General features: G+C 42.0%; 1 protein-coding gene across 12 annotated transcripts in view; it reads left to right on the forward strand.

The window, feature by feature from the left end:
- ntng1a (netrin g1a) overlaps positions 1-12,329 on the forward strand; it is a 104,722-nt gene extending 92,393 nt beyond the window's left edge. For 7 of the 12 annotated variants that reach the window (XM_061758536.1, XM_061758537.1, XM_061758539.1 and 4 more), the window contains one exon: positions 10,756-12,329. In XM_061758536.1, coding sequence (XP_061614520.1) covers positions 10,756-10,979 — 224 coding nt within the window. In that variant the 3' untranslated portion in view covers positions 10,980-12,329. Of the gene's footprint in view, positions 1-4,041; positions 4,177-10,755 lie in introns of all 12 variants that reach the window. The other 5 variants (XM_061758531.1, XM_061758532.1, XM_061758533.1 and 2 more) reach the window with 1 other exon arrangement.
- Positions 12,330-12,536: the final 207 nt, after the last annotated feature.

Here is a 12,536-nt window from a genome sequence, read left to right on the forward strand (position 1 = left end):
ACCCCAAGATACTTGACCTCCTCCACTTGGGGCAGGATCTCATCCCCGACCTGGAGAGGGCACTCCACCCTTTTCCGATCGAGGCCCATGGTCTCAGATTTGCAGGTGCTAATTTTCATCCCAGCCGCTTCACACTTGGCTCTGAACCGTTCCAGTGAGAGTTGGAGATAACGGCTTGAAGCCAACAGAACCACATCATCTGCGAAAAGCAGAGATGCCATACTGAGGTCACCAAACCGGATCTCCTCTATGCTTCGGCTCGGCTGCGCCTAGAAATTTTTCCATAAAAGTTATGAACAGAATCAGTGACAAAGGGCAGCCTTGGGCGAGCCCAACCCTCACCAGAAATGAATCCGACATACTGCCGGCAATGCGGATCAAACTCTGACATTGGGCATACAGGGACCAAAAAGCCAGTATCAGTCTGTTTTTTGAATAAGATCAATTGAATGCCATCAACACAAAATGAATACCAATGAAAAGTCAGTTCAGATCATTTTAAGAATTTTTGAAAATAAAGATGTTAAGTTAGAGTTAAAATAATATTTATATTAACAAACAATTGGTTCAACATAAAAACCTTTTTTCTTTTTTTTTAATTGACTTAATTCATGGATGTCAAACTCATTTTTGTCACGGGCCACGTCATAGTTATGACTTCCCTCAGGGGGCCGCTACGACTGTGAACCCATATAAATGAAAGATTACCACATATATTCTAATTACATAGAGTGTACACAAAACATTGATGAATAACCAGTTTTGAAATCAGAAGCCTATAAAAGCATGTTTTTCAACTATTACATTTATTTTTATTTGCTTTCGCGGGCCACATAAAATGTTGTGGTGGGCCAGATCTGGCCCCCGGGCCACCCGTTTGACACCTGTGACTTAATTGGTCAAATCATACATACAGTACATTCTGTGATGCATCTTCCCAATTAATAATACAAAATAGTTTTACTGGTTAAAAAAAAAGAGAGACTGTATTATGAAATATTAAATAATACATGCTGTATACTTTACATCCTATTGTTCACATATCAGCAGAACATCTCAATGAGGTTAAGTTACCTTAACATGCATGAAATACCAAAGAAAAAGTGCGGTTTGATTTGCCAGAGTAGTTCCATTTGCAACGTTATTGTTTATCAGAAAACTTGGGTTAGTAAATTGTGGAGGAAACATGGCTGTTGTGCAAATCTGTAATGTTTCTGGCACAAACATCAAATCTATGGCATGGATTTTTTTCATTTAGTGACAATAAAATTAGTTGAATCCAGCAAGGACACATTAGGCTCAAGCAACCAAGGAGGAATACCGCTAGTCTAAGTATAATAACTCATGTTAACTTGTCTCTACTCGTTTGCTTATATGAGCTTAGTCTATGTGGATATTTTGATGCATGTTTCTTTTAAACAAAATAGTGTGTATATTACAGCCCACAATTCATTACTTTTAAGAAAGACTCACTTATTCGTGTACTGTCGTGTAATATTAAACTATGATTGTGATTATCGTTGCGCTCCCTCCATAGGTGGCGCTCACTTTCTTGTCCATCATCCTCTATTTAGTTAAATTTTTGTTCATATTCCTAAAACAAAAGTTTAATTTAGCAAGCTGATGAGTTTTGATCCAGACATTAATAAATAAAGTACAAGGATCACATTAGTGCAGGAAAGTAGCCTGATCGCAGGAGCCATTGCAATATCGATATTTATGTTATATCCCTGATAATATTATTAAAAGGTTTTGGTTAAGGTATAAATAAAAGCATGATTAGAACATTGGATAAATCAATGAATCAATTAACTACAGTGCAATGATAACATTCAAACGGAAAATCCTCCTAATAAAGTTTTAGAAGCATTACTGAAGGGTGTATATTTGTTTTTATTTCCTGCCTGTGCTATAAATATAGAGTACAGTGTGAAAACATTTCTTTGTTATGCAATATTACTCTTCATCTGTTTTTTTGGGCGACTAGGTAAACAAGCTCTGTTTGCTATTAGCTTTAAATAGCTCCATCATTTGTGAACAAAGCCACTGTTTTGTAATCTTAATATTTCTGCCGCACAATTAAGCCCAATAAGGCAATGTAGCGTTTATAATTGTTATTGTCAGTTACAAACCATTTTAATCTGACCGTGACCTTTGCACAAGCATCCTGACTTGCCTCAGCTGTTTTTCTTTGTGCAAAACGTGTGAACATATTAGGCATAGTCCCCCATGGCAAAAGTTACATTTCTCCGTCATTCAACATCTGCAGAGCCAGGTGCATTTGTAAATCCTGAGGGAAGGGGAGGGGAGGGGGTCGCTGACAAGCTGCGACAGTTCCAACAGAACAAAGAAGTCACAGTGCCAGTCAGACGTGCTATATGACTTTATGTCAAATATATGAAAAGGCCTCAGGAGCAGCAGCTGAACCCCATCACAAGGCATTAAGAGCCACTGACAACTTACCTTGTGCCGAACTGGCAGCCACCACAGCTCTGTATGCTGACCCCAACACCTTGATTTGTCACTTAAAGTCACCTATTTCCTGTTGCCTGGCACATATGTTAAAGTTGATGGGCGGGGGTCGTCAAAAATAAAGGTGTCACTTTGTGAGCATAGGGTTGCAGCTGTACTGCAAAGCTGGAAGGTCGACATGGTCCACTGCCAAAGACATGTAGTACAGTAACTTTGCACTTACATTTTCAGTAACAGACATGTTTAAATATAGAATACATGCCTCGTGTTTTTGTGCAGAGTGACTTTCTGATACCCTATATTACTATTCCTTTTTCTTGTGTTTGAAGATAACTCCCGTAAGGAAAAATCATCCATTGGGGTCACGGGTTAGCTGGAGCCCATCGCAGCTGAGTATGTGCAAGAGGCAGGGTACACCTTGGACTTTTCGCTAGCCAATCGCAGGGCCATGAATGTAACAAAGTAATAATTTGGCCGTTAAAGATATTATTACGACAATGCCCATTTCAATGTGATGTCCTTCCACTCATTCCACTCAGTTGTCTTTATTTCATTCCAATGTGTCCTTATACCAGTCATTTCCACTCTCCCTTTTCGACCTTTGCATATCTCTGCCTGTTTTGATAAATGCAATTTGACACATGCATGTGTAATATCGCCCATTTGGGCCATCTGAAAACTGAGCTAATGATTATGAGTTATATATTTGCTCACTGCATGCTATATATTAAAAGAAGGGTTAGGGTGGCAATGAAAAGAGGAACTTAATTTCTAAAGATACTTTAAAAAGAAGAAATGAATAATGTAAAAAAAAAAGGTGAAGATTTTAAGAGGGAAGATCATAAATGATATGCATATTAGTTTTAATTTGTGGGAAGGGTGTGCATGCATATTATTATTATTATTAGTAGTAGTAGTAGTATATATTTAACTTATGTTAGATTAATTGTATTTGTACTATGAATTGCTACTTTATATTTTAAATACTATTTTAATAATGCTTGATGATTGTAATAATTATTAATCCTCGTATTTAATATTGAATTTTATTTAATAAGTTGCATGTGTAGATGAATATTTATAATATAAAAGTTGCGTTAGGGGGAGTCCTTCATTAGGGTGTAAATGTCCACATTTGATTTATTTCCTTAATAATGCACATACTATGTAATGTTATACATTTTTTTTGTATTGTCATATATAATCAAACTGTATTTGTGTAGCATTAAAAGGATGTTTTCATAATTTTAAGTGTGGCCCTAAAACTCATTTCCAGTATACAAAAATAAAACATTGATAAATATTAAAACTATTCATTAAAAAAAAAAAACAATGCTCAAACATAGAATCAACTTCATAATGTTTTCATTCTGTGTTACTGTTGAAATGGTAGCATTTTATTCCAGATGACTAGATCGTTTTTTTTTTTTATCAGTTGAATGTTGTTGAAGTGTACCGGTAATTGAGTTGAAGGACTGCTGGGCCACGGTGCGAACACTCTCGAGGTGAGCTGGGATGTCAGAGCACATGCACCTTGTCTCCAGCTTGTGTGTGTTTTTGTTTTTCCAGAGTGTAATTGTAATCCCTTCGGCTCAGTCAGTGATCGCTGTAATGGCACAGGATATTGTATATGTAAGGAGGGCACTACAGGGCCTAAGTGTCGCGAGTGTCTGCCCGGCTATATGTGGGACGATGGCTGCAAATGTAAGTAGAACCACAACAATCACCACCTTACAGGTCCACCCTTCCGTCTATCCCCGAATCAACTGTCTCTCTCTCATCTTCACTTATTTCCCTTACTCTGAATCCTCGGCTTTCCTGTAAAAATGTGCAAAGATCATAAAGCCAGCTGAAACCAAACTGAACTGAACTGGCCTTAACAATGTTAGCAGGTCCATTGTAGGGCTCAACTCAGGGGCTGGGGGAAAGCAATGGCCTGCATGCTGCTCACTAACGTGGTTATTCAGCCATGCGACACAACAGCAACATGAAAGCTGAGTCAATATTGACAGCTTGACAGACTGCCTGGAATCTGTTTGAGTATCCGTCACCTTTTTGTCAGTGCACAACACCAGACAATGTCATCCAAAGCTAACAACTCAAGAGGAGAATACAGGTTTTTTTGTATTATTCCCCTATTGTTTTATACAGTAATACTAATAAGTTCAAAGAAATTAAAATACTTTTGAACTTCATTCAATGTGAAGCAATATGAACACATAGTTAGTTCACATGTACAGTATGTACTTCAGACAGTAAGACTAAAAGTCAGTAAATTTACCACCATGCACCAGAGATTTACTTTGAAAAGTTTTTCGTTTTGACCTTCCATTACATCCTCATTTTCAAAAGGAGTTGAGTGCATGGTCAAGTCTCCATTTGTATGCAGACTGAGAAATGCAATTAAATCTGAAATCTCTTACCAAACACATTTCAGATCCTGGCAGACACGCCTACTTCATCAGTCCACTCTCCAAATATTTTCCCTCATCAAAAGTAAATGCACCAGATCTTATCATTTACTCTGTGTACACGCAGACTTGTGCTTCATGCGAGAGATTGATAAGAGAATCATACATTGAGTAAAACAAAGACTTCCAGCAAACCCCAATAATGATTAAAACTGTCATTTGACATTAGTGATCACTGTTGGATTACGACCTCATTAACACCAGTATTTGATTAAAAACATATACATAATATTTATAGATTTATATATCTTCTTCTTTTCCTTTCGACTTGTCCTGTTAAGGGTTGCTACAGCGTGTCATCCTTTTCCATCTAAGCCAATCTTGCATCCTCCTCTCGAACACCAACTGCCTTCATGTCTTCCCTCACTACATCTATCAATCTTCTCTTTGGTCTTCTTCAAACTCTCTTGCCAGGCAGCTCCATCCTCATCATCCTTCTACCAATATACTCACTATCTCTTCTCTGGACGTGTCCAAACCATCGAAGTCTGCTCTCTCTAACTTTGTCTCCAAAACATCTAACCTTGGCTGTCCCTCTGATGAGCTCATTTCTAACCCTATCCAACCTGGTCACTCCTACAGACAATATATACTGTATGTAACCCAAATATGATATCATATATCATTTTGGCCCTGTAAATGTTAAGCAGATCGCCATGCATCTGTGATAGGACTAAATGGCATAAGTTATCTATTTCGATCGATGCTGTACCACTGGTGATTTTGATAAACCCAATGAAATAGGTAACTTAGATTGAGACCAATGACATCAAATAGGGAGACTTGGGTGAGTAGGGGAAAGGGGAGGAGGGCAACCATTGCTTGCAACTCTGAAATTAAATGTCTTTTGGGAAATATTGCTTCATCTATATTTTACTTTATGTCTGGGAATATACTGCAATGATGCATCAATGTTTCCAGACGAGTAAATGTTATTTTATGTGGTTTTGCAATCTTCCTTTAATAAATGAATCCTTATTCATCAATTCAGACAGCAGGTCATATGCACTAGGCTCTCTCTTTCTCTGTAGGTAGTGTGCCAGCTTCCAGTATCATTTAGAGTCAAACCTGTTCAGATGATAAACTGTGAGTTGCTACAAAAAGTGTTCCCTATATATTGAATTCGCTCTTGTCAGGTCAGTTTTTCTGATGTTGCACAGCAGGAGTGGAAGATGCTGTGAATATTCTCGGAAGGAGGAGACTTTTGCTAGAAGCGGCAGGGACAAGATAAAAGGTCACGGTCTAATTAAAGGAGTCTCCCCTGCGTCCTGATCGTATCGCTTCTATTTTCTAGAAAACGCTTTTAATGAATGCACCTCAGTGACTTTTCTTTACTTCTCCAAAGTTTTTTTTTCACTTTTTCCAAAAGCACGGTATACACATCCCTATTTTTAACATCTTAACCAATTTTTGGACTGTGAGAGACCCCAAACAATGGTATAACAATCGGCAAACGTGTGCTTACTGCTCTAAAAGGCAGCATCATGCTGCAGGGCACCCAGATTGGGGGAAAAAGAAGACAGAAGGATAGTAGTAGAAGAAGAAATGAAAGAAGCTGAGTTATTAACTTATCAAGTAACTACGTTACAGTTACAAACTCTTCTTCTTAACATTTTTATTGTAGTGACTGATGTGGGAGACACGTTATACAAACAACCAACACAGCCAGTTGCTCCTCTATTTGTGTCCGACAACAGCATGAGATTCAAGTCTCTTTCTAATTGGCTATTGCTCCATTTCACGTCATAATCATGGAGTCCATGGCAAGGCCAAACCTGGTTATGGAAATACTGAACAGGTTTAACTTTTACGATGGTCCATCTGACAGTTTTCTGAGCAGATCAAGGAAGAAAAATCCCTCTTAAAGAGGAACTAAACCCTGTTAAAACGTTTTAAATGTGTATGTCTTCTATATCAGCTGCTGTTTACTCAAAGTATTTATAAAAAATAAATAAATCAAAGGTTTAAACATGGCATCTACTCGCTTATGGGGGCTGACATTTTTAGGCCTTTTCACTTTTGCAAGAGTGCAAATTCACGAGAATGTGATGTGAATTTGCAATTATCAGCTTATTCTCCAGCTTTATCTACTAAGAAAACCACACAGGGTTAGTAAGTATTCAGCAATGACAAGCTTCATACGTCATTGTGGGGTGGGATCCTGGCATCTCCAAAATCACTACTTTTCAGGAAATCAAAAAAGCACTCATCGTTTTATTAATTGCATCACCCTTGGTTCTAAGGCCTTTGAAAAGGCGTCCACACGTGCACCTGGCACCAGGACACCCAAGGTCGCAGTTCGACGATCGATTTTGTGGTCGTGTCATCGGACTTGCGGCTGCATGTCTTGGACACTCGGGTGAAGAGCGAGGTGGAGTTGTCGACTGATCACCACCTGGTGGTGAGTTGGCTCTGATGGTGGGGGAAGATGCCGGTCCGACCTGACAGGCCCAAACATGTTGCGAGGGACTGCTGGGAACGTCTGGCAGAATCCCATGTCAGAAGAAATTCCAACTCCCACTTCCGGCAGACCGGAGCTGTGGCTGTAAGGTAGTCGGTGCCTGTCGTGGCAGCAATCCCCGAACCCGCTGGTGGACACCAACGGTGAGGGATGCCGTCAAGCTGAAGAGGGAGTCCTATTGGGGCTTTTTGGCTTGTGGGACTCCTGAGGCAGCTGATGGGTACCGGCTGGCCAAGCGGAATGCAGCTTTGGTGGTTGCTCTTGCAAAAACCCGGACGTGGGAGGAGTTCGGTGAGGCCATGGAGAACAACTTCCAGACGGTTTGGAGGAAATTCTGGTACACCAGCCGGCGTCTCGGGAGGGTGAAGCAGTGCACCATCAACACTGTGTATACTGGGGAGGCGGCACTGCTTACATCGACTCGGGACGTTGTGAGTTGGTGGGGAGAATACTTCGAAGACCTCCTCAATTCCACTGACACGCCTTCCCATGAGGAAGCAGAGTCTGGCGTCTCTGGGGTTGAGGTCACCGAGGTGGTTAAAAAGCTCCTCGGTGGATGAAATTCACCCGGAGTTCCTAAAGGCTCTGGATGTTGAGGGGCGTTCCTGGTTGACACGCCTCTGCGACATCGCATGGACATCAGGGACAGTGCCTCTGGATTGGCAAACTGTGGTGGTGTTCCCCCTTTTTAAGAAGGGGGACCGGAGGGTGTGTTCCAACTACAGGGGAGTCACACTCCTCAACCTCCCTGGTAAGGTCTATTCAGGGATGCTGGAGAGGAGGGTCTGTCAGGAAGTCGAATCTCAGATTCAGGAGGAGCAGTGTGGTTTTCGTGCTGGCCGCGGAACATTGGAGCAGCTCTACACCATCGGCAGGATCCTCGAGGGTGCAGGGGAGTTCGCCAACCAATCTACATGTGTTTTGTGGACTTGGAGAAGGCGTTTGACCGTGTCCCTCGGGGAGTCCTGTGGGGGGTGCTTCGCGAGTATGGGGTACCGAACCCCCTGATACGGGCTTTTTGGTCCTTGTACGCCCAATGTCAGAGTTTGGTCCGCATTGCCGGCAGTAAGTCGGATTCATTTCTGGTGAGGGTTGGGCTCGGCCAAGGCTGCCCTTTGTCACTGATTCTGTTCATAACTTTTATGGAAAAATTTCTAGGCGCAGCCGAGCCGAAGCATAGAGGAGATCCGGTTTGGTGACCTCAGTATGGCATCTCTGCTTTTCGCAGATGATGTGGTTCTGTTGGCTTCAAGCCGTTATCTCCAACTCTCACTGGAACGGTTCACAGCCAAGTGTGAAGCGGCTGGGATGAAAATTAGCACCTCCAAATCTGAGACCATGGGCCTCAATCGGAAAAGGGTGGAGTGCCCTCTCCAGGTCGGGGATGAGATCCTGCCCCAAGTGGAGGAGGTCAAGTATCTTGGGGTCTTGTTCACGAGTGAGGGAAGAATGGAACGGGAGATTGACAGGCGGATTGGTGGAGCATCTGCAGTGATGCGGACTTTGGATCGGTCTGTTGTGGTGAAGAAGGAGCTAAGTCAAAATAACAAGATCCCAGATACAAGTGGCCGAAATTAGTGTCCTCCGCTGGGTGTCCGGGCTCTCCCTTAGAGATAGGGTGAGAACCTCGGTCATCCGCGAGGGGCTCAATGTAGAGCCGCTGCTCCTCCACATTCAGAGGAGCCAGATGAGGTGGCTCGGTCATCTGATTAGGATGCCTCCTAGACACCTCCCAGGTGAGATGTTTCGGGCGTGTCTCACAGGGAGGAGACCCCGGGGATGACCCAGGACACGCTGGAGAGACTATGTCTCCTGGCTGGCCCGGGAACGCCTCGGGATCCCCCCGGAAGACCTGGATGAAGTGGCTAGGGAGAGGGAAGGTTGGGCTCCCCTGCTAAAGTTGCTGCCCCCTCCCCCGTCCCGACCTCAGATAAGCGGAAGAAAATGGATGGATGGATGTCTGGATGGAAAAGTAAGGTAAAAGTTCATGTGCTGTCACCTTGTTTGGTTCAGGGTGTGTGTGGCGAGCTGAGGCCTGAAGTAGAACAGCAAAGAGCAGCCACAAACCAGACACATGCCTAATAGAAGTCAATATTTCTTGGCATGCCTCCCATCAAAGCCCAATTTGACTCCTCCTAGGAGACTGCATGCATCCAGCTGAGAGCCCCGATATTTGTTGCTGTGATATTTATGTCCCATCGAGTTCATAGATTGCTTACCATATTGTTCTCCGCTCACAGAAAAAAGGACGGAAATGGGTAGAAGTGTCTCCTGTGTTTGTCATTGTTTATTTGTCTCTGTTGGTTTATTAGTTTGTGCAGCCTTGCTTTGTTTCCCTGCAACTTGCTTGACAGCTTGCCTCCGGCGGGAATTGAGTGGCCTCGGTGTCCCAGCTCTAAATATAAACCAATTTTCACCTGATGTTCACATTGTCTAAAGTCACTGCTGTCTGAAGGCGGGGGAAAAGCATCACAGGCTTTGGGGAAACTGCGGATTCAACTTTGTTACTCTGGAAATTACCAATGAGCACAAGTACAGAATTCTGTAGTACATCTAAACAAATGTAAATGCTTGATAGCGTGATGTATGACATCAAAAAACATCAGCACACTATTTAGCAAGTTCAGTCTTTTGTTTTATTTCTTTTTAATTATCCTGATGTGCCTTCACCATTCATAGGTGGCAAAAGGGAGCCTTATTTTGAGGTCAAGAAATCTCAATGAGGATTCATAGCCCACAAAAAGAGACGTGGGTTCACTATTTAGCAAGCAGGAGGTTTCACTCGCTGTTCATCTCGAATGGCTTGTATCCCTTTGTTAAGCCTGAACAAAGTATTAAAAAACTAATCAACAGTGCATAAAGAATTTATAAACCCCTGAGGGTAACCTTATTTTAAAGTTGCATCCAAGTGACAATTATTGGCATTTTGAAATGTTATTGTCTTCTGTTGGGATTTAATTTGTATTTTATATTCATGTGTTTTTTGTGAAATAATCAATGTTATTATAGTCATTGTTATGGTTGACTTGAAGTCTTTTACTCATTAGAAGCATGACAAGGCTTGTTTACTACTATTCTTTGACATACACCGCATACAATGGTAACCTTACAATAGGTGTTAAATGCGCTTGTGTCAGAATTCTGTTCATCATCATTCAAGTTTCTTATGCTCCCAATGGGCAGCTGAGTGAATGATTCAATTATATGAAATCAATGTCATTTGATGCTTTTTGATGCTGGGGCCCTGCTGTAATCGGATCTTCATTCCTCACAGTGGCCGTCAAGTAATGTGTCATAAAAATATTCTAATAAACTCACTCTTGTCTCTCTTTTACATTGCCTCCCCCACAGCTCGGGTGTGCGACAACGAGCTCATGCGCTGCCAAAATGGCGGTGTGTGCATCAGCAACGTCCGCTGCAACTGCCCCTCGGCCTACACAGGCCTGCTGTGCGAGAAGCCGCGCTGCGAGTCGGGGCTCGGAGGTTGCAGAGGTGCCGATTCGGGCCAGCCCCCCCTGAGGCCTCCGTCCTCCTTCGGGCCGCTTCTTCTTCTTCTGGGCTCGGCACTTCTCTAAAGAGACCTGGTGGGAGCGATTAAACCCCTCGCGCACACACACAGCCTTCACCCCATTGACCCATCCCCCTTTCGAATAATCAACAACCATTCAAGCAGAACAATCATGAGCTTTGTGGACTGTACTGTACCAGCTTCTGATGTGAAAAGGAATGTGCCAGAGAAAAGAGTGCAAAAACATTTTTTTTCATTCAATATCAAATAATATATAAAAAATAAATACAATATATACATGTAAAAATGCCAGATAATATTAAATATTAACATAAAAGAGTGCAATGGAAAATGAGCCCCCCGCCCCACCTAACTCCTCCTGCTCATCCCTCCTCGAAGCCATACAGGTGCTTAAAGCTCCCTCTAGTTGGAGCGAATAACTGAAGATGACTTCCTCTGTTATTACCACGGCAACCACGGCTGCAACCAATTGACTCGCACGAGCCGACAGAAGCTGCCGAGACGCCTTTGGGATGGTCCTGTAAGTTCAGTGCTGGCTTGACTGTTGAGGAAGACAAATCAAATAAATATTTCCCTCAGCCTCTTCAACATAATTCATGGGAGAGAACACATGGAGAACAAGCTCTTTGCCAGTGCATTGTGGATGGAAGAAAAGTGCGCAGACTGCTTTTTTGTGCCACACAAACTTTCTCTCAATCTCTCCGCCTTCAAGCTCATGCTCCTCTTCCTTCTCCTCGCCATGCAGCCACTGACCTGTGCTTTTGTGAATGTTACTCTGTAAAACCCTCGCTGGTTGAACGATTCTTGTTTTTCTTTTGGTTTTTTTTTGTCAAACGTTGGTGATGCACATGTGTATGAATCCTCCTCCTCTCTCTCTCGCTCTTGCTCTCTCTCTCTCTCTTATCTCTTTCTCTCTCTGCCTTCCTTTCATCGTTTCCTCCTCTAAGAAACGCCACTAAAGCTGTCTGATTCTTTTCTATTAGAGTCTCCGCTCTCTTTTATCCCAGTCAGACGATAGTTTTCCATACAAGTGGATAGAAAATCATCGGTGTATTTACAGGTTCTCTTTTCAACTGAGCAAACAAAAGAAGCAATGTCGTCCTTTTGTATCTTTGCTGAACTGTGACAAAAAAAAAAAAAATGAAACTTTAATGTACACAACACCCAAAATGCATCCTTTTTTTCTTTATTTTTCTACCCCATTCATCTTTGTTTTATATTTTTAGTTGTACGGACGGGTCATTCTCCTTTGTGTCAGCAACATGCTGGCATCATAGAATATCAGTTTACATAAAGTATTAATAAAGTGTATTTCAATTCCCACCAAAGGACATTATAAATGTTATGTTCTTGCGTTAACACTTGAGGATTTAAGTGAATAAAAGCTTAAAAATAAGTGTTGCGTCTGTGTTGATGAGGTGTCATGTTTTACATGTTGGAAATTATTTTTCTAGTCTTTTGCAATGTTCAACTGCAGACTGAAAGAAAACTCCTAATGAATAGTCACATTTACATTCTGCAGCATCTGATACCAATGGTCAGACCAATAATGCTCACTCGAGTTAAAACCTATTCACTGCAACATTAGTGGAAAACGACCAGA

The sequence above is a fragment of the Phyllopteryx taeniolatus genome, chromosome 20 (genome assembly GCF_024500385.1).
Source record: "Phyllopteryx taeniolatus isolate TA_2022b chromosome 20, UOR_Ptae_1.2, whole genome shotgun sequence".
Taxonomy (NCBI): Eukaryota; Metazoa; Chordata; class Actinopteri; order Syngnathiformes; family Syngnathidae; genus Phyllopteryx; species Phyllopteryx taeniolatus.